The sequence below is a fragment of the Spea bombifrons genome, chromosome 12 (genome assembly GCF_027358695.1).
Source record: "Spea bombifrons isolate aSpeBom1 chromosome 12, aSpeBom1.2.pri, whole genome shotgun sequence".
NCBI lineage: Eukaryota > Metazoa > Chordata > Amphibia > Anura > Pelobatidae > Spea > Spea bombifrons.
In genome coordinates, this window is record NC_071098.1 from 6,832,998 (window position 1) to 6,853,937 (window position 20,940).

Genomic DNA, 20,940 nt, shown 5'->3' on the forward strand with positions numbered 1-20,940 from the left:
GTTCAAGGAGCTGTTAACCTGCACATAATGTGTTTTTTTTTTTTTATTTCTGTTACTTCATCTTTTTTATTATAATATGCCATAGAACTCAGAAATAAATCTCGACGCACATTTATCAGAATGAATAGAATCGTGATTCATATTAGAAGTTTTTGAGATTAAAAAAGCCTATGATAAATTTATCACAGGTAATAGAATGCAGCTTTTTATATCTCACCAAAACCAATCAGACAGACTTTGGCTCATCCTTAAAAAAAAATCAATATTATAGCCTAAAACACGAGAAAAACAAAGTCGAGCCAAGCCAGATAGCACCGTTTCAAAAAAATGACATTTGTACTTAGAGAATATTAATAAATGGCATAAAAAAGGATTTTGGCAAAAATAAAAGCTCATCTCTATGTTCATATGGTAAGTCTGAAAAAAAACTAATTTCCAAGCAGACAAAGCCAGAAATGTGCAGACGGATTTGAAAGTGGGAATACAACTTAATTTTAATTTTGTAATTTTTTTGGATGAGCCTTAAATACTTAAAAAAATCAATAAAATCTGGGCATCTGTAGATATAAAAAAAAAAAGGCATGAAATGCAAATGTTAATTTAAAGGTGCAAACCATACAAATGATCCGACTGGCAGACATTTCTACCTTTTGTAAATCATTTGATTTATTCTCTTGACAAATATATTTTCCTCGTTCTTAATTAAACGAATTAAGTCTTAACAGAGACGGCCAAAATATTACAGGTTCCAATTTCTGTTACCCAAGTTAGTACAAATACTTTTGGACATTTAACTAAACGCATAATAATACGGCTTGTATTTCCTTGGACGTCCTCTTGCAATGTTTTTAACCCCTTAATGACAAAGCCCGTACATGTACGGGCTCAAAATGCATTGTTTTCAATGGGTTTAGGGACCGCCCATTGTCCTTAAGGGGTTAATATGTAATCAGTATTAAATCGTGAAATCTCTCGCTTTAAGCGTGTAAAGCCTAGAAAAGAAAGGTATAAAGAGGTTTTGACTTTTAATGGCGGTCGTATTCTTGTGATTTATAGGGTATTTTTTTTATGTATAGAGATCAAGATCCACTATGGGGGTGAAAGGGCGTGATCGGCACAATGTCTAAAATACCCTAAAATGTCTAAAATTAAGTTAGAAGCTTCTATATGTACTTCCGACATGGAGGTTCATTTTGATATTTGGCACAAACCCTCCCAAATATTTATACACCACTTTACAGTAATATCAAATTATACTGAAGTGGGTTTTGTTGCAAAATTATATATTACGCAGATTTAACCCCTTATTTCCTGCCTGTGCCTTTATAAATCTTCAAATATAAAATACCCTTAACTTTCTCTTTTTAGTGACTATAAACATAAAAAAAGTGGAATTATTTATTTTTTCCCCTTATTTCAATACCTGGCCTGAAGTGTGAAGGAGAACAAGCAAGAAAATAAAATTCACTTATGTACGTATCGTCAGCACGCTGACCTTGAACTAGCATACACCCGGAGAAAAAAAGAAGAAAAAATGCCGTGGTCGCAGCCAACAATGTTTCGAACGGGAAAGATTTATCTGCGCTATATGCAGTTGACTGACAACATTAATAAGTGAGTTATATAGGACATGTTTAACACCGAGGTAGTGAATAATCTTCATTTCAAAACACTGAGCAGTTTTATTATATAGTGTGTGGGGGGGGGGGAGCCAAGAAATGCAAGACAATGGGTTTCTCATGCCTTTGGCACTTAAGAGGTTAAATGCAGTTTAAGATTCCAGCTCTTGCCTCTGCTTTAAAAAAAATCTGTTGACCTTTAAGGTAATTCTGCCGTTTTTGGGGGGGGTTTTTTGAAAATAATTTACCATTCAATTGAAATTTAACGCAAATAAACAGGCGCATTCTTATAACGAGGTTTTATAGATCAAGATGGCATCTTGTACGCCTCGCAATTTGCAGAGTTTTATACATACTTAAATCCAAAGACATTTCAAAGGCATGGTTTCCATTGCTACGTTTGTATCTGTTGTTGTAGATTAAAATCTGTCTGTTTTCCCTCTCCCGGTTCATATCTGGTTTTAGTTTCAGCTGTCTTCGTCCTTCGTACATCCCCGATTTATGCACGGAGCAATCACGAGCGCTACCCCTGCTCGTTGGCTGATACTACTTAGATTCCACATGCCACGGGGATTTGAAAGATAAAATTGCCGTAATAACAGGATGTCCACTCTGTTTAGATGTGCAGGGTATATATTTTCTTTGCGGGAAACAATAAACATAGCAATATATACTGTTACTAACGGCGGCAATAGATCCGTAATTGCATGGATATTAGGGCTAAACTATTGGATTTTATCATAAATATTATGCTGTATAATTGCGTGCAATGACATAGTGCTATACACGAAGGACACAATCATGCAATATGAATTCTTTGTCCTTAAACAAGATAGACCCCCAAAAATGAAATGTCACATGTAGGTGCAATGAGCCTAACGTTATAGTATAGCATAATAATAATAATAATGATAATAATAATAATATAAGAAGTGTCAATGTATTTAGTTTCTGATAATTTATCATATTATTCACCTGTTTTTATACAAAGAATGACTAAATGACCAATGAGGGCCGGAACGGACTAGGCGGCGGCGTATTATGGCCTAGGCCAGCAGGGGCTCTACCGCCCTGTAGAGCCACTATTGAATGGGCGAGTTAAAAAGGAGATCACTGATCGTCTTAAGTCGGCACTGTCCTCCATATTTACTTTCACCCAATGGCGGATGTTCTTAGAAGGCGTAACACCTGCATATGAGCTGATATTCCGGCACTCAGCGGTACGGACGATGGCACGGAGTGGCCGCAGTTGATGCCGCCCTGGTTTAGGCATAGAGCCGCATTGAAGATAAATATGGGACTGTGGCTAGGGATTAAAATGACGTCTGCGGCCTTGCACAACGCTGAAACTTTTTGGAGCCTGTGGCGGCGTGTATCCAGAAGATGGCCGCATTACTATAAAGGACAGGATTGGCCGGAGGAGCAGCTGTAAGGGTACATGGGAGGCACCATTGGGCCTGAAATAGGGGGTGTGGTCAGGGGGTGTGGCTAGTGCAGTCCTCAAGGCGCACTAACACGCAGGATTTAGTAGTAACAACATTCTATTCCATACTTGCCAACTTTTGCTCGAGGTGCCCCCTGACATAAAGGGGTGGAGTCTAAAGTAGGCGGAGTTATGCAGAACTGCATGGATCCACCTACTTTAGGATCCACCCCCTTCTGCCCCTGCTCATTTAGCAGAGGTTAGTGTCTCTTTAACATATACAGCGTCAACACAATGCTGCCTGCGCACAGTCTAATGCATTGTGCCGACCCGCCATACATAAAATGTAATAATTTATCAAAGAAGAATTTTATTTTCACAATTTAAATTATAAACATATGTTCTATAATTATATTGTAAATTTAAAGCCCACCATGCCTAGACATAAATTCTATTCTAGACATAAATAATAACTATACTCCATTGCTGGTTGTATCATTTATTTATTTATTTTTTTACCTGATTACGCAATATTTTAAGAATATTTTTTTGCCAAAACTTTTTTACAGTGTGTTGCTTTGTGATTACATCTTATTTCTGGTGAGACGTACGGAAGGTGTGAGTTCTGTTTTAGAATTTAAAGGAGGTGCCAGAGATGATAAAAAGAGGTCCGACGATTGATGTGGCTGATCCGGCGTGCCGGGTCAATAATAAATTCAAATAAAAGGTCAGGAACGGGGAGAAATAGCGTGCCAAACTGCGGAGCCACGTTCCCTCACAGTTCACAAGCGATCTGAACATAATTCACCAAGTAGGGAAACAGAAATATGTGTGGATGAAAGACAGATAAATAGGTCATCTATCATAGCAGGGTGAAAAAAGGAAGAGGTCAACTTGAAGAGCCACTCAAAATATCAATAAAACATTCTCCGGGAACGACAAGCAAGTAAACATTTTTTTTTTTCGAAAAGGAGCGATACTGATGTAATTTTGATGGCTGCGTCCGACAATCTGCAATGAATAGGGGACTATCCAGGAATCTATTCTATTATGTTACATTGTCACCGATCTAATGCCCAAATAAGATAATAAGCGCACATGAGATCAGTATCTGTATTCATTTCTTTATACTGGTATCACATGGCACCGATTAAAATGATAAAGAAAAATTAGGAAAAAAAGTTCTGCTTGTTTTTTTCATCACGTTTTCCATCAAACATGCGCAACACGTTTGAAGAACAAAGGGGTTCCAGAAGCTAAAGTTTACAACGCAGAGCTCTTAGATCAGATTGTTTCTTGTAATTAAACATTCTCAATATATCTAATCAGCTTTTGCAATCTACTCGAACCCGCTGTTAATCTCAATTTGTAACTCCCAGCCGTTTTTGAAATGTGTTGGCGAGATAAACCCAGGGAACGTACCGTGTGTGGTTCATTTACGTAGACCATCGGGGCAAAGGAATTAAGAGGTTGGATGGGATCACAGGGCAAAGACCATAACAAAAACTTTTAAAACCAAAGACTAATGCGCGTTTATGGAGAGAATCAACCTTGAGGGATCTGTAAGGGTTGGAATCCACAGAAGATCATCATTGTGACATCACTGGTACCCAAAACATGGCCGGTCCAAAACAGAACCTTTTTGTTTGATTTATGCAAAAATAAGCAATGATTTTGTATGGCTAAGCTATGAAATATCTATTTTATGTTCACACAGATGAAAACAATAAAAATAAATATTTATTGTCCCTGTAGGGCACATTTAATCCAAAAAAATCTAAACAGACAGAGAATAATATTGTCTGTTTAATAGATCTAGATGAAACATTTTGAACGTTAAGAATTTGTGATCTATGGTGTTTGGGGATTTCTGATTTTTACACGCTAATGCTTGAAACTTTATATTTTTAATTGGCTACTGCCTTTTAGGACTATACAAATATCTGATACACCGGTACCAACTCTTTCACATGTCCCGTTCATTCATTACTGAAACAAGAAGTTTTGTGTGTTTTGTGTCCGCTTGGTGACAAGGTTAGGCATCACATTCTAGAAGTGGGCAAGCCGGCCAAAGCTAGGGCCAAGTGGAATGTGGTTCCCAGCCAGGCACTGGCCTGGCTCATGCATATGTTATAAGAGCTACGTCAACATCTGCAGATGAAGGACCATGCAAACATCTAACGACAAAGAATGTCCTTTGAGCTGGTCCGATTTCCAGTTTTCCTTCTTCTTCTGAACTCATGAAAGGTTGAGTCAGGCACGTGGCTCTCTAGGCTATTTGACTGGAGTTTGACTCAGAGTCTCAGGGTAAATCTCAGCTTCCCTGGGTCACTTTCTCTTGGAGTGGCTTTTGGTGCTCCCAGACCATTTGAGGCTGGCTAGGGTTAGAATAATCCCATGGAAAGATAAGCCTTCACACAGCCATGCCCCTCATGAAGCCGCTACCCCAGAAGAGGGAGAGCTCTGGTAGCCTTCACAGAGAAGATCCCAGGTATCTATATAACTTGTGCAACAACTAAGTAACTTTAGGATATCAATCTGGATAACAATGAAGAAGAACATGACTATCCTAGGTGAGTCAGGACAACTGACAACTATGATAATGAAATGTGCCACAGAAAAATCAATCTCAATTAACTAATAGTGCCTTAATAGTTTCCGAGTGCTTACTTTACTTATCCATTCTATACTCTGGCATAAGTAGTTAAAGGTATATTTCGTAACGATTGCTTCCCCTCCCAACACAGGAAACGAAAGAATAAATTCTAGGAAAAAAAATCGTCTGCTCCCGGAACATTTTTATTAATCTCCTTAAAGAACCAGTAAATCAATTTCATGGAAACACATCCGATTTGCATGCAAGGGCCAATGCCTTCACAATTCTTTCCTCTTTACCAAAGCAGCAGTATTTCCTTTCCAAATGTTTGTGGCAGTGGGACATATAGAAGGTATTATTTCTGGTGTTGGGACATCGGCCATAATTTACTAAAGCTTGAATTTATTTACGCAGTCACGGTATGTTCCACGTCCAGGGTTGGAAATGTCACAAAAATAAGGAGAAGCAAGTGCTTTAGTTGGAGTTGGACCTGGAAATGTTTGGGTCAATCATAGTTGTTATTTGGTAGGGTTAAATGGAAGTTGGCAATAAAGTTGTAGTTATTATAATTATCTTTTATTTATATAGCTGCAGCAATTTCCACGGCACTTCATACAGTCCTTACATTCAAAGGGGTCTGATAAAACTAGAACTGACGGACTAAGACGAACCAATATTATTAGAAAGTTTCAAACCATTGACTTCTCTACTCATTAAATCAATCCCAGTGAGCTTCTTCTGAAATAAGAACTAAAAAGTCTCCTCGTGGGCGTACCCGGGAGCTTCCCAGACCACGCTACCCGGAGCTCTTCCGCTTCTGAAGGAGTGGCTTTGTGAGGGGGTAGGGCTAGCCATGAACTAAGGGTGTGGTCAGTCATGGGAGGAGCAGAGTCTGCATCAGATAGCATTAAATAGGTAGGGAAAATAGAAGGGGAGTGGAGGTGACTAAAAACTGATAGGGAAAACACATAGTAACACTTGTGTTAGAGTGTGTTGGGGCGCGGGACTGGCGATCGTGAGGCGGACCTGGCACTTTAAGTCCAGCAGCCACCTGATGACGTAGGTGAGGCCAGCACATTACATTTAGGAGGGCCAGATCGGGTGGATATTCAACACTGATGGCCAACAGATGACCAATACGTGGCTGATTATTAATGTTCCTTTATATCTGTTTTTTGCCCATAATAAGAGTTGTAGCACTAGGACCTCAGAGGTTAAAGCACTAGATAGCAATACGTACTTAGAAACAACTCAGTCGTTTTTTTCCTTTGTATATACAGACACCAAATAAAATTATTTTATGCTTTGGCACCTTTTATTTAATAATTGATTTTTCCAATTACCGTTTTCGGGCTGCGATATGTAAAAGAACGGCGCAACCACACAACAAGAACCTGTTTGTAGCTCAAACAAAACGTTTTTTTTAAAAAAATAAATGAAATGGTCGTAATGGTTTCCTGCGATGCATCGCTGACGATCAATATGCTTACTGGGAGGTAGAATAGGACCCAGCAGGTACGAGACAAATGGATGCCTAAATGTCAGATCATGGGGATGTGAAATGACACCAGGTACAACAACAACAAAAAAAGATCAAAATTGTCATGCAAATGTGGAAGTTGGCAGGAGGATTGCCTCTCTGAAGTGACGGGACCGTTTCATTTGGAGAGCTGTAATTGGCACAGATGCAAGGCAATTTTGGACGGCTTTTATTGGCACTTCACATTATAGTTGCTCATATTTTTTATTCCACCAAACTATATCGCCGGAAGGTATTTGAAAAGGAGATTTTTTGTCTTGTGATCTTTTTTTTTTGTGTGTGTCATCGGAGATTAGATATATAAAAACCACTAGGTAGAGAACGCGCCGTGCCCCGTCTTATTAACATTCTGCCTAATTCTTTTCACTTTGCACAGAACAACAATTTGATGTTTAAAAAACACAAAGTGCAGCACACCTGTGGCTTCCTTTTATCGCAAAGCTTAGAAAAAAAAAACGCATTTATCGGCACATCAGAAATTGATGTCCATTAAGCGCCGTAAGACAAATTACAGGGTTTTTTTTTGTGGGGGGGATCTTGGACAATATCTTTCCGTGCGTTCGGAATTTTAACATTTTTACAAAAAAAGAAATTCTGAGACATAAATTGTAAAATCCAGATGAAAATAATAATTATAGGATTCTGCATATCTATCCATCCATCCAATATGTTAAATATAATAGGATCTAGATGATGTGAAAGCGATACCCGGTGGCAGTGCCCAATGGCGCCTCCTAAGCATCGTCATTGCTGTTCCCGCCAATTTGTCCCCCTTTCTCATTGGTCCGGGGGGCTTTCCTAGCAGGTAGACATTTTGTGTTTTCCGCACAGTCCTTCACCCTACAAAATACATAAAAATATAAAATATAGTTGCATCTCTGGCATGGCCAACGCGTAAATATCTACATATTTTTTTCGTGATCAGGTACAGTTCTCTTTTCTGTTATAATGCTGCTAATATCACCCGAATATTCCCCATGAAATATCATCCGATGAGTACTTCCGTAGGAAAGTTTTTTACGGCTGCTGCTGCTTTTTTTCTTCCATGTGTTGCTGTATTTCTTTCCGTTGTTTCTGTTCGGAAAGCCAATTACTGTGACTAACAGAACATTGTAAATTTTTTTGCAAATGTGTATGGTTGTCTCTGTGGGACGCGTAGGATCTTTTCTTGCGTCTTTTTATACAGCTCCAAAAAAATGAATGTCTTCTGTTTAGCATATGGCGGCTTTTTTGTTGTTTTGTTGAGTACAACATATCAGAACTGATAAATTTTAACGTAGACGTCAAGCACGCAAATTGAGCCAAATGGGTTTGTGGCAAGTTTTGTGAAGTAGATCAAGAGCTTCTCTCAGACAAACATGTACTAGCTTTATCCAGCTAGGAGGCCATTTTGTAAGGTTTCACCACAAGCCATTGAGTTAGGCCCTTGGCCAGTGGCATTTTACCTTCAGCGCTTCCCTAGATCTTACCCAGGGCAGCTCCAACAATCACCTTACACCTATGAGCCACCGTGCTGACTGCCGAGCGTCAGGATATGACATTATATCCCAGCATTCCACTTCTTAAGGATTATCAGTGCCTATGGAACCTGTGCTGACTTAGCACAGTCCTTCATAGTATCAGTGGGCTTGTTGGGGAGATCAGTGATCTTGCTTTTAGTCGGCCCATTAATTAGTGCTGATACAGGGAGCCTGACTGCCAAATCACCCCAATGGAGGACCTGCTTCTTGGGCCTTGCCACCTTACTACTAGTCTGCAGCCAACAGCAGGTTCGCTGCAAAGAGTAAGAAAATGGCGGGAAGAGATTGGAAGGCACCAACAAATTTATAGTAGAGGTAGACAGGCCAGCCGGTATTCAGCATGAGCTTTCCTGATGCCATGTTGGTCAATAAGAGAAGGAACGTCTTCTTGGGATACTGTTTTGTGTGACTGGCTTGCCCAATAATAATCCAAAAGCTTTCCTGATTATTAAATTGCCTGTCCAGCCCCTAGGCCCAGTGCGTTCTTGGGTATTTATAGAGATACAACATAACTCATGGTAATGTCCCTTTAACTGCATAGCCTTCATTGCCTTATTAAGTTGTATCTCTTAACGTAATAAACATTATCATTAGACGTACCAAAGGGAATACAGGGAAAAATGTTTGCTGTTTCCCTTTTTTTCCTGTTAAATTTTTATAGCTTTTTAGATCCGAGCAAATCCCAAGTGCCATACATCACAACGCGACAGCCGTTATTACGAAAGGAATCTTCTTTTATATCTGTCATTGACACTTTTAATTCATTAGCTACAAAATCCACAAGTAAATGTTTTCCGGACATAAAGAATCTAAGGTAATCCAGCAAGAAGCAATAAAACATGAAAAATTATGCTTTGCTAAATGCGGGATATTGCTTTTCGTTACTGACTTTTCTAGCCCTCAATATCGTTCACCATAAATCTGCTCTGTATTTTACTTTCCAGTAATGGAGTTCTAGAAAGAGGACTAGTTCTCACTTTTAGAAATCCTTACATAGAACTCTATCATGTTTCTAGATCACGTAACGCTGACGTATTGTTGGAAAGTAGATTCCTTTACGTTGGCCGAGTGACCGTAGGATCTCTCATATCTACAAAGTTTGACACGTGAAGTCTTCATGACTTCTGGACCTCAGCTCATAAGAAACTTTGCCTTGAGATTCCAAAGTTAGTTGACTAGTGAAAGCTCCATGGAAGAAAGTTTCAATGGAACTATCTGGCAGAGAAGGGGACGCCAAGCATTTTTTAACTCCGAGGGGCTGAGTTGTCTCTTTAGATTGTTGATACCTTGAAATTGGTTTGTTTTTGGGGCAATTATGAGGTCCTTCACCCCATATATTAAATGGTTCTGCTTCAGCTCCCTTGAAACATAAGGATGTGTTCTTTGAAAATTAAAAATATAAATGATTGTTTCATACAATCCACTTACAAGACATGTTTATTTTGCTTGTAGGCCACAGAATGGTTCCATGATCTTATATAATCGAAAGAAGGTGAAATACCGGAAGGATGGATATTGCTGGAAGAAGAGGAAAGATGGAAAAACTACGAGAGAAGATCATATGAAGCTCAAGGTCCAGGGAGTGGAGGTAGGAGTCACATGTTTACATTTCATTTATATATATATATTTATACCAGAAATATTGCTGGATATATTCTAAAATAAGAGGGTATTATCTGTTGCGTTCAGAATAATACGTACATGGAGTACGGGCTGTATGAATTCACACATTTTTACAAGCATTTCAGGATTTTTTTTGAAAATCTCCACTTTCTACCAAATAAAAATAATTTACATATTTGTTTCCTTTTAAGGACTTTGCAATTTGTAATCTACATTTACATGAGACGATGGAGCTAAAAATAGCGGTCTTTGCATGAGAGCGTCCTGATAAAAATAGTATCATTTGGTCTGAATGCATGCTTTTGCTGTTAATAAGGAATAACAAATTTATTTTAAATAATTTGACGAGATTTAATATTAGGGACTGCGGGACTGACGATTACGAGGCGGCCCTGGCACTTTAAGTCCAATAAATGTGGAGCCTTTGGTGTTTATTTAAATGAACGTAATTGCTTGACTTCTATGATACCAATTTGCATGATTTCTGTTTTATATGCTTACATTTACACATACATACATATAGAGTATATATATATATATATATATATACAGGCATATACATTCAAACACACACACATACATATATATCTTACTCCGCTATACCTTATAAAATGTTTCATAAGCCGAAATGGTGTAAAGTGAATAAGCAATAAACACCATTTTCATTTTCAACTTTTTTTCGTAAAAAAAAAAATAATTTAGATATTTTGCAAAAGTAAAATGAAATTTCAAAAAGCAGGGGATACCTGTATATATATATATATATATATATATATATATATATATATATATATACACCTAGTATATATCAATATATCAAGATAGAAAACCAGAAATAGCAGGGGTGAAAACATATAATTTTGCATACTACAATATTGAAATTTCATTAAAGCTTTAAAGGGGTTAAATTTAACAGAGTAGGTGGAACAGCACCTTTAAATATCACGGCCGTTAAAAGAATGTGGATCATTACTGTAGATTTTGCCGGTAACAGAGTGGAGGTACACACCAGATTTCTTTTATTAACATGCATTTGGATACTAAGCAAAGATATTAAAATAATTCATAATGAGCATCATTTCCCCGAGTCCTCACATTTTTAAACGGCTTAATAATTTCCCGATTCAGAAGCAGCATTTTGCCTTTCTTTATATATCGTTCTCTTGGGGAATTCATGATACAGATACATAATTTGAAGATAAAAGCATGTTTTATAAAATGTTTTACACACTTTATTACAGGATTAATAGTCGGAGTACAAACAAGACACTCGAGTTCGTTGGATTGTTCTTTTTCACTAAATGTTTCAGTTATGTTATAATTATATAATGGACAGTAATTCTGTACTCTAAAAAGTGAAATGAACATCAAATGGATTTTATTATGAAGTGTAACAGAAAATAAGACTAAAAAAATGTGTATTTTAATACAACACAACATAAAGGCAATATGCGTAATTCCCATAAAGAACACACAATGCTTTTCCTTAAAGCTTCTCAAAAGGGGCAAAAATGCAAAGTATATGCATCCTATCGTATAAAAAATACCCAGCAGGATCTTTAACCCCTTAAAGACAACAGATTAATGACAACGCATTGTGAGCTCGTACATGTATGGGCTTTGTCGTGAACGGGTTAAAATATAAAAAAATAATGGATAAAATAGCAGAGAATTCATGGTTATTTCTTTTTTTTTTCTATTATAATAAACATGGTTAACAATAGAATAGCTCAGTCTGAATCACCCAGCTAGACACTCTGACTAAAACAGTCTATACTATAGGACTTCATTAGCATTGCCGTAAAGCATCAGCTCAGTGTGGTATTTCAACAGTGAAGGTCATCCAAAATATCACATGACTGACAACAATGGCCGCCTCCAGGTCTGCCGATAAATGGAGTTTATTGGAAGAAAACGAGATAAGACCAGGTTTTTGTCAATGATGACCTACGCTCAAGGAGAACAATATTCCCTTATCCCGAGAAGTGTTGCTGTGTTTAGAAACAATAGAACTGAATTTATCGATATTTGTTACTCGTGAACAATGGTCTACCATAAATCCAGAGGCAAATATTGCCCAAATTACGCTTTGCGCATTCTTCATAAAGTAAAAATGAACCTACAACAGGAATAAAATGGCGGTACACAATGCATTGTAGGAATAAATATCAAGGAGTGGGGGCGCAGGGAACATTTGTTTGGTAGATTACAGCGACGTTATTCCTTAAAATCTTCATGAAAAATTCAAAGCAAGATCAGGAACGGTAATATATCTGTGATAATTGTTAAAAAAAAAGACAAGTATTGTTCTGTGTGGACCTTTAAAACGAACCCATTAACATTCATCCAGGAACAGAACGGCGGTAAAAGGTCACTTCGATGATACGGATGGTGTCTCCAGCATGTGACAGCGTTGACCCAGCGTTCGAGTATTAATTATACATGTGTATGCAGAGACGCTCCTCTGGGCTTAATCCTTAATTTGTCTTTGAAAGCGAGTAATTTCTCCGAGCAGATCTCTCTTATCCACCAACGTTCCATTCCGTACGTCCAGGACACATTCCCATCGTTAAAATACATTGTCGTTGGTTAGCAGGTGATGCAGTTTCAATACCAATACCATAGTTTCCATCTGTCCTGTGTTTCTTTAGATAGTCCAGAGTTGGCAAGCTTCTATTTTGCTGGCCAGGCTATCCCAGACAATGCCAATTGGGAAGGGAAGATGTCGATGACTAAGGGAATGGCCGTTTTTAAAATTCCCAGGTATATCAATCAACATCTGAACCAACAGGAATAAGTAAAATACATAATAGTGAATAAATACACATTTTCCACAATATCTGATATATATATAATGAATAAATAATAATAATAATAATAGTAATAGTAGTAATAATAATAATATTTCATCCTTGGACCCAGGTACCACAATGTCTTGGGCCGGCCCCGTGTCCTGTACTACAGTACAAACCTTTGCATATAGCCCAGGCATCCCATTTTCTGTGGGGCAGTCGTGATTTTTAGCACAGCCCTCAATCACAGCTCCCGCGTAGTCTCATCATGATGTGGTGAAGGCTATAGCGGGATATGTATGTGCCTATAGCGGAGTATTGACGCCAAACGATGGTGTCCCAGATTTTTTCATTTCTCCTGTTACTCTTTTGATTTTGACTAAATATATATATTAAAAAATTGTATTGTTTTATTTAAATTCTTTACACGGCGACACCGACGTTTGATAACAATTAGTAGACTGACTGAGATTAAATGCCGTGCTTACACAGATGAACATATCTTGTTTTGCAATCAATGAAAGATCTCGGATCCATAGTCTTTATAGATCTTCCAGGCTACATGTTAATACTTGGTCAAAAAGGCAAATCTATTTGTGAAACCGCTATTGTTATTTTGTTTTTTAAATAAATATAAAGAAAATCTCTAAAAAGTATTTCTGTAGAAAAGAAATTACACTCAAAATATCACCAATAATCTTTCAAGCCCCATCTGTGCATCGGCGAATCCAAGGGCCGGTGTTAGACGTATGGATGAGATAAAGTATGGATTTTAAATACTGCAGAATTGGCATTATACACAAAGAATAAGACTAACTCAGCTGAAAAACGGAGGGCACGTAAATACTCTACGTTCTGGTGAATACCTGTGTGACACAGTCTTTAATGTTAAGTCGCTGTTGATTATTAAGAAACCTTAGTATATCAGATAATTCGTATCTATAAGGATTGTCAAGAACTGAAACACAAGACAAATTTTGCTACATGAAGACATTTTTAGGGGCGACAATAGGCAACCAAACCCCCTAATCTCAAAATTTTGGGGTCGCACTCCCTGAAGGAACATGCAACCCCTTATGCTTGGCTTCGACTCATACGTTGATGAAGACTTCTTCTTCTTCTGAGCTGTAATCATGCAAATGAGCTTAAATCTATGACTCTCTCCAGCGGCGATTCGCCAAGCTCTGTCTCTTCTCAGGTGGCACTAGTTTCACCCTCTCATGCTTTTAGATTTTCCTTTTAGAATCTCTTTGAGGTCTCCATAAGAGTTAAGGTGAGTCCAGACACGGACCTCTTCACTCACTGTGCTCTTGCTGTTCTTAAGGATTTGTTGATGGAACTTTCTGCGTTGATTGAAGATGGTTCTCTTGCTTAGAAGATATTTGGCTTGCGTTCTAGCTTTAGGTTGGTGTACGACCTGTGCTCAGACTGAATTACTATTTATGGCAGAACTTTCCACAGTGTTCTAAAATGTGAGCAGGAATTTGTTGTAAATTTGCGGTGACTAAGTCCTAAAAACCCTAGATTTATGCCCAATATGCTCGAGAAATAAATATCAGTGTGCAATATCAGTATGAGATTATAATAGCAACTTTAGCTTTAATATTCTTACAACCAGCTATTTAAAGGTGCTGTTCCACCTACTCTGTTGAGGCTAATACTTTGTTTAGTCTAATCCCTCTGTAACATTATATCTGCCTCTAAAAGATGCATGAATTGTTTGCTGATTTTCGAAATAGACTTTTTTTTTGGGGTGGTAAAAAGAGTTTGAGCATAATGGGAAATTGGCTTGTTAAATGAATACTATTCCTATCCTAAGCGTATTATTTGTCACACAGAAAATCTTTTAAATGGAATATTTCCAAAATGAAACACTTTGAAAAGAAATTTTATATACCCATAGTTATTCATTAAACAGTAGATTTTACTTCATCCAATTTTAGCGCAGAACGGAAACGTCATATGCTATTTTATAATAAAAACGTAAAAATGGGAATTTAGAGGCATGCCTGTAATAAGCAATTTCAAATTCAAAGTTCTTCGGTTATGATATCTCTGACTGGTGGATCTGTTTGGAGACATTGTAGGCCTACAGAAATGTAATTATTATTTATTGATTTATATAGTGAAATATGGCATCACCAGTAGTGCATCACATAACATAACATAATTAAGACTCACAAAAAAAGGTAAGGAGGACCCTGTTCCAAAGAGCTTGCAATCTAGAACCATATATGTTGTTAGTCCTTCCCGGAAGGGGAACAGGGGGCCCTTGTTTTCCAATGAAGCTAATACCAAATATAAAATAAATATAGGAAAACCAGCCTTATTAACGTGTTCATGTTGTCTGATGAGGATGGATGCCGTAGGATACATAGGAAGAACCTAAGTGAAATTGAGAACATAATAGTAATGTCAGAAATGTTCTAGACTTAGTTTAGTATGGATGCAAAAACAAATGGAAAAAACATCTGAAGGTGAAAACAATTGGTAATCATAAGCTGTCTTACAAGATGGGATAGAACTACTAAGAATGATATGTGCTTATTTTATGGAGCACGGTACTGTCAACCAAAGTGGTAACAATCATTTCCCACCATGGTGATTTGTAAGAAACCTTACTCTAGAACCGGTGTTAGAAGAACATTGTTATGGGAGTTGATTATCATGAGTTATCCTTTATTTGCATCACTGACATTATGGGCCATAGTATGTGAAAACTTTCTCGTATGTGCAAATGAGCTGCAGCCCATGCATGAATAAATAATTCTTAGTGTCTACATAAGTCTAAGTAATAGGGAATGTAAAAACAAACAAGAGGATGTGTGTGTCTTGTCCTAAGTGTTCTCAAAGGACACTGAATGTAAATTATGTCCGGGGTGTATGTTTTTTTTTCTGTTGATGCTGCTCAGTTGATGAACGTTACAGATTATAATTTCCCTAGCAGCGACGGAAACTATAACTGGTCAAATATGAGATGTTTAGCTTCATTTTAGTAATTGTGTTGTTTAAATACCAAGGGTATAACCCATGAGTGCTGCCTTGACTGTGGCCAATGTAGTTACACCACCAGGCCACTAGGGGGTCTGTCTCCTATAGACATCTACAGCGGTGTAGAAATGTATATAATATAATGCGGGGGGGGCAGAGACGGGGCTAGACAATTGACAAGGCTGGGGGCCTCGGTACCACTGCTGCTTGTTGGGATTAACCCCTTGCCCTCTATACTACAACTCTCTTCAGGCAACAAGGTTGGAGTTTTACTTCCTCGGCATCTAGGCTTAAGACACATGCTGCGCCATTAACCCTTGAGAAAAGCTACATATGAGCATTACTCCATGTGAGTGAGATTCACTGAATTTTCTGAATCAATTTACGTACATAGTTTGCGCCGTGTTATGATATATTTTTTTTCTTTTTTATGTTCTGTTGGAATATCATGGAAGTATTTTGAAAATTCCCCTGATTCAGGACAAAATATTTGTATTTACATTATTACATAAGTATCTAAAATCATTTGGTGTTGGTGTCACTTTAATTTGGTTCAGCTCACCCTACATTGGTTATTTATTTTTAAGATTTAAACAGGGACAAGGGGTGAGCTCTGTTTTAGGGTTATTTAGAGCACGTTTACTAAACATCTTTCTTTTTTGGTTAAGACACAATGCCCATAGCTAGAAGCAATGAACAAAAGAAATAGAAAATAGAAAATAGAATACATTTTCTTCACTCGTACACTTCCATAAAACTAATTTCTTCTCTAATGCTGCACAAAAAAGACCCCTCTTGATTCCAAACCTATAAAAATTTCCAATAATCCACATGAACCGAAAGAAATCTAGAACCCAGATTGAGAGATGCTGTGTTCTAGAATATTTCAAAACTTTTAGGCTTCGTTTATCCAAATCAGCTAAAGTACAGAGTGAACCAACCAATAAAATGTATCTACATTTATTACTTTTTTTTTCCTAAGCTTCTTGAAATCCCCAAGTACAGGTAGGGAAGTGAAATATCAATTCTGTATGCAGACCCGGTATTTAATTATCAGCACAAGAGTCCCTTAACATTATTACAGATTAGCCCTCAAGGATGTATATGGAAATGTAAGAGTATTCAGTTACAACATAAATCGTGCTACGCTGCTTTAACCCCTTAATGACAATGGGCGGTCCCTAAACCCATTGAAAACAATGCATTTTGAGCCCGTACATGTACGGGCTTTGTCATTAAGGGGTTAAAAATTCAGAGGGGGAATCTTTGAATTTCTGATTGCGGGTTTGAGTTGGCTTGTTGTGCCTTCAAATTGTGCACAAAGAACTTCAGCCCTGATATGTTGCAAAATCAAACACTCCAATTGCTTCGTACAGAACTCACCGCACGTTTCAATATTGATTTTAGTTCTAATTTATATGGTTTCTATTTAACCTATAAATAAAAGGAAAAAATAGAACCGAAAGGGCTAAAGAAGAAAGGATTGCCATTTATCACAATGAAAGATTTTCTTGACGGGCATTCTCCTTCACAGAAAGTGACCTAGTGTGCTGATTTTATTCTTTTTGAGTTTTAAATTATTATTATTGGCTGAGACAAAAGGTTTCCCTTCTATAACACACTTAGTTATAGTAATTGTGTATACTGAAGTTTGTATACTTTATTCTTCACGCGTTAGGGAGTGAAATCAATAAATAAATGGACATAGTAATGATTGGATATTTAGGGAATTTTCAGGGTTTCATAAAATAAACCTTTTTAAAATTGTCTTGCAACATAACACACATAACAAAGCCGGTATAGCTGTTAAAATTAATCATTTTTATTCTAATTTTTGTATGTGTGGTATAACACCGTAGCACAGTAGACTTTTTCTTTTCTTTTTTTGTCCATTTGACAATCAATTTCTTTCCTGTCCTTTCATGCTGGTGAAACTTAAAGGGCTTTTTCCATCCTGAAACAAAATTTGTTGTCATTAACCTTCATTCACTCACGCTTTATCACACAATCGCTCTCTCTCTCTCTCTCTCTCTCTCTCTCTCTCTCTCTCTCTCTCAATCTCTCTCTCTCGATGTCTCCCCACCTTCTCCACCAACCGCTTCCATGACCCAGTCCACAGCTCCACTTCTTGTCTTGTCTCTTCTGGTTCTTCTGCCTTTTTCCTTCTGTCTTCTTTCTTGGTCCACTCCCCCCCCCCCCCAATGTCCACTGCGTTATCCAGAAGCGCTCCAGGAGGCTTGGCAACGCAGCGAATAGTGGTAGAAGCGGACCAAGAAAGAAAGATAAAAGAAACCTCTTAAAGAGGCGCACTCAACTATACCGCAACGAATAAAAAATATTGATAAAGGGTCCCGCTATCATATTGGTGTGCAGACAGTACGTGGCATCGCTCTTCTGCATCAACCCATCCACTATAGATGCTGATTTCTAACAACCTCTGAGGAAGCCATTGGGAGAAACGTGTCAGGTTATATGGTCCCAATAGTGAACTTTGGGACCATACTTGAAATATTTTTAAAGCATTTGTCTATATTTTGATATTTATATATTTTATTACATTTATTAAAGTGTTTTTTATGTGATAACATTCTTATAACGCTGTCTTCCCTATATCTATAACCAGCACCCGGACTAGATATATATTTTTTTATAAGACTTATTACTGATGTATTTGTAGAGGCTTGATTGCCAGAATTTAATAGTTGAGACGTCAGCTGTTGAAATGTCAGAGGTTTACAATGCCACCTACCGCAGTCTGTTTGAAGAGACCCCAGGGACTTGAGAATTAGGAAAAAATGGATCAATAGCTAAACTTCAGCTACATCTAAAGCCGCACTGAAGTTGAAAAACACATTGCGAGCCCTTTGCCGATATAACATTTTTATTATCAGTGTTAGACAGCTTAAATCCTAATTGACCCAGGGCATTGTAAAATCAAACAGTACAAGTTACCTGTCAGTATTCAAACGCTTTTTGGGGAAATAAAACGCATCTTGCATTTTTTTTTTGACAGGTTTATGCACTTTATAACTCTAAGAGAGCCTTCGTTTTCTGGCTAACCTAATTAATAACATTTATGTGGGCTTTCCGTGAATATTTCTAAATAATGTTAAATAACTATTAACACCAAAGATACACCTGTGAATTCTGTGTTAATAAATTCCTGGGAAACAGAAATAAAGCAAACATATAAACTAAGAAGAAGACTTTTTTTTTCTATTTTACTTTGTGACATCACAAGGCTAACAATGATGTATTTATATTAACATGCTACGTAAGTACTTAACTATTCAATGACATCCCTTTAACCCCTTAAGGACAATGGGCGGTCCCTAAACGCATTGAAAACAATGCATGTACGGGCTTTGTCATTAAGGGGTTAAAATTGTAAGCTCCACACCTTACCCCTTTAGTGAAACAGATCTCTCTACAAGTTAAATCGTGTTTCTAATTCTTTTCACGACTATAGTTTTGCATCTCTTTCTAAAAACGAGTTCTCATTCTCCAGGTTCTGTTTAAGTAGACGTACTTGGATACAAATAGTTAATACCAAAAGCTTGTTTAAAGTTCGATGTGTTCACTACAAAGCTGGAACATTTAATTTAATATAATCCCTCTGGTACGGCGATAGTGGAGATTGGAAAGGATGCATATATTACATCTCAGTGCTTAAGTATTTACACGACAGTAGAGAAACTAGCAACTTGTAGTTTAATCTGCATTGCTATAACTTATGTAGTATTTAATGACCGTCGCAACAGACACACATTTATTATTAACATAAAACATTGCATGAAGGTTGATTACATGTTTTTTTTTTAAGTAGTTTGACTTGTAAACTGCAGAACTTGTGTTCTTTAAACATTGATGAATTATGATTTTTTTTGGTACTGCTGGTGTAAGTGGAGTGGTTTGCCATTTTTGTATTATTTTGTATAATTGCTGAAGCTGGAACTACTGTTACATATAGTTACATAGTTCCTAAGGTTGAAAAAAGACCTAAGTCCATCAAGTTCAACCCTTCTACCTATCCTTCCTATTCTTGATCCAAAAAAAGCCAAAAAAAACCCTAATTAAGCTACTTTGAATTCTGTATATCCCTGGAGACCGGATCTGTGTTTATTATCCGTGTTGAAAAGGCAAAATCATGATAGAAATCACTGTATAAGACCCTGTTCCCATCACAATAATGTACTTGGTTGGCTTTTGATGCCAGTACACCCAAGAGCACCTAATGTAATTGGGGGTGCATGGCTTTCACATTGGTCTTTGGTCTTTGGTTTTTAAGGTGTTTGGTCTTTTTGTCTTTGGTTTTTTGGTATTTGGTCTTTTTATTCTTTGGTCTTTTTGGTCTTTGTTTTTTTTTGGTCTTTGGTCTTTTTGGTCTTATGATGTCCAGTTCACCCTCACCTCTATCTCCTTTACACATGTATAGTGCTTTCTTCAGGCACTATACAGCATTCCTTTGGTATGGGTTCCCAGAAAAAAGTATGCTTCTATCTTCTTCATAGTTAGCAGTTTCATTGTCTTTCCATATCAATATACAAAAGCAAAAAATGATATTAAAAAAAATAATGCAAACATAAAGAAGGTTCCGTATTTTGTTGAACCTTGAAGATCTATCACATACTGAAGATGGAAATAATAATGTGTACAGTAAGGAATTAGGCGACATTGCCATAGTTGTATTTGCTGAAACCATATGTATTTATCTGTAAGAGGCATGCCTACTCCTTATCCTTCACCACTCATCCGCTATCAGCCGTCAGAATCAAAGCTCCTCAAAGTCACAAAGAAATTGAGTCTGGGCTCGGTAGCCTCTCCGACTTACTTTGT

The 20,940-nt window shown here is 37.4% G+C and overlaps 1 protein-coding gene across 1 annotated transcript in view; it reads left to right on the forward strand.

Annotated features, from left to right (window-relative positions):
- The window catches only part of CAMTA1 (calmodulin binding transcription activator 1), a 660,706-nt gene that overhangs the window by 226,294 nt on the left and 413,472 nt on the right, over positions 1–20,940 (forward strand). The window contains exon 4 of the mRNA XM_053452576.1: positions 10,151–10,286. Coding sequence (XP_053308551.1) covers positions 10,151–10,286 — 136 coding nt within the window. The remainder of the gene's footprint in view (positions 1–10,150; positions 10,287–20,940) is intronic.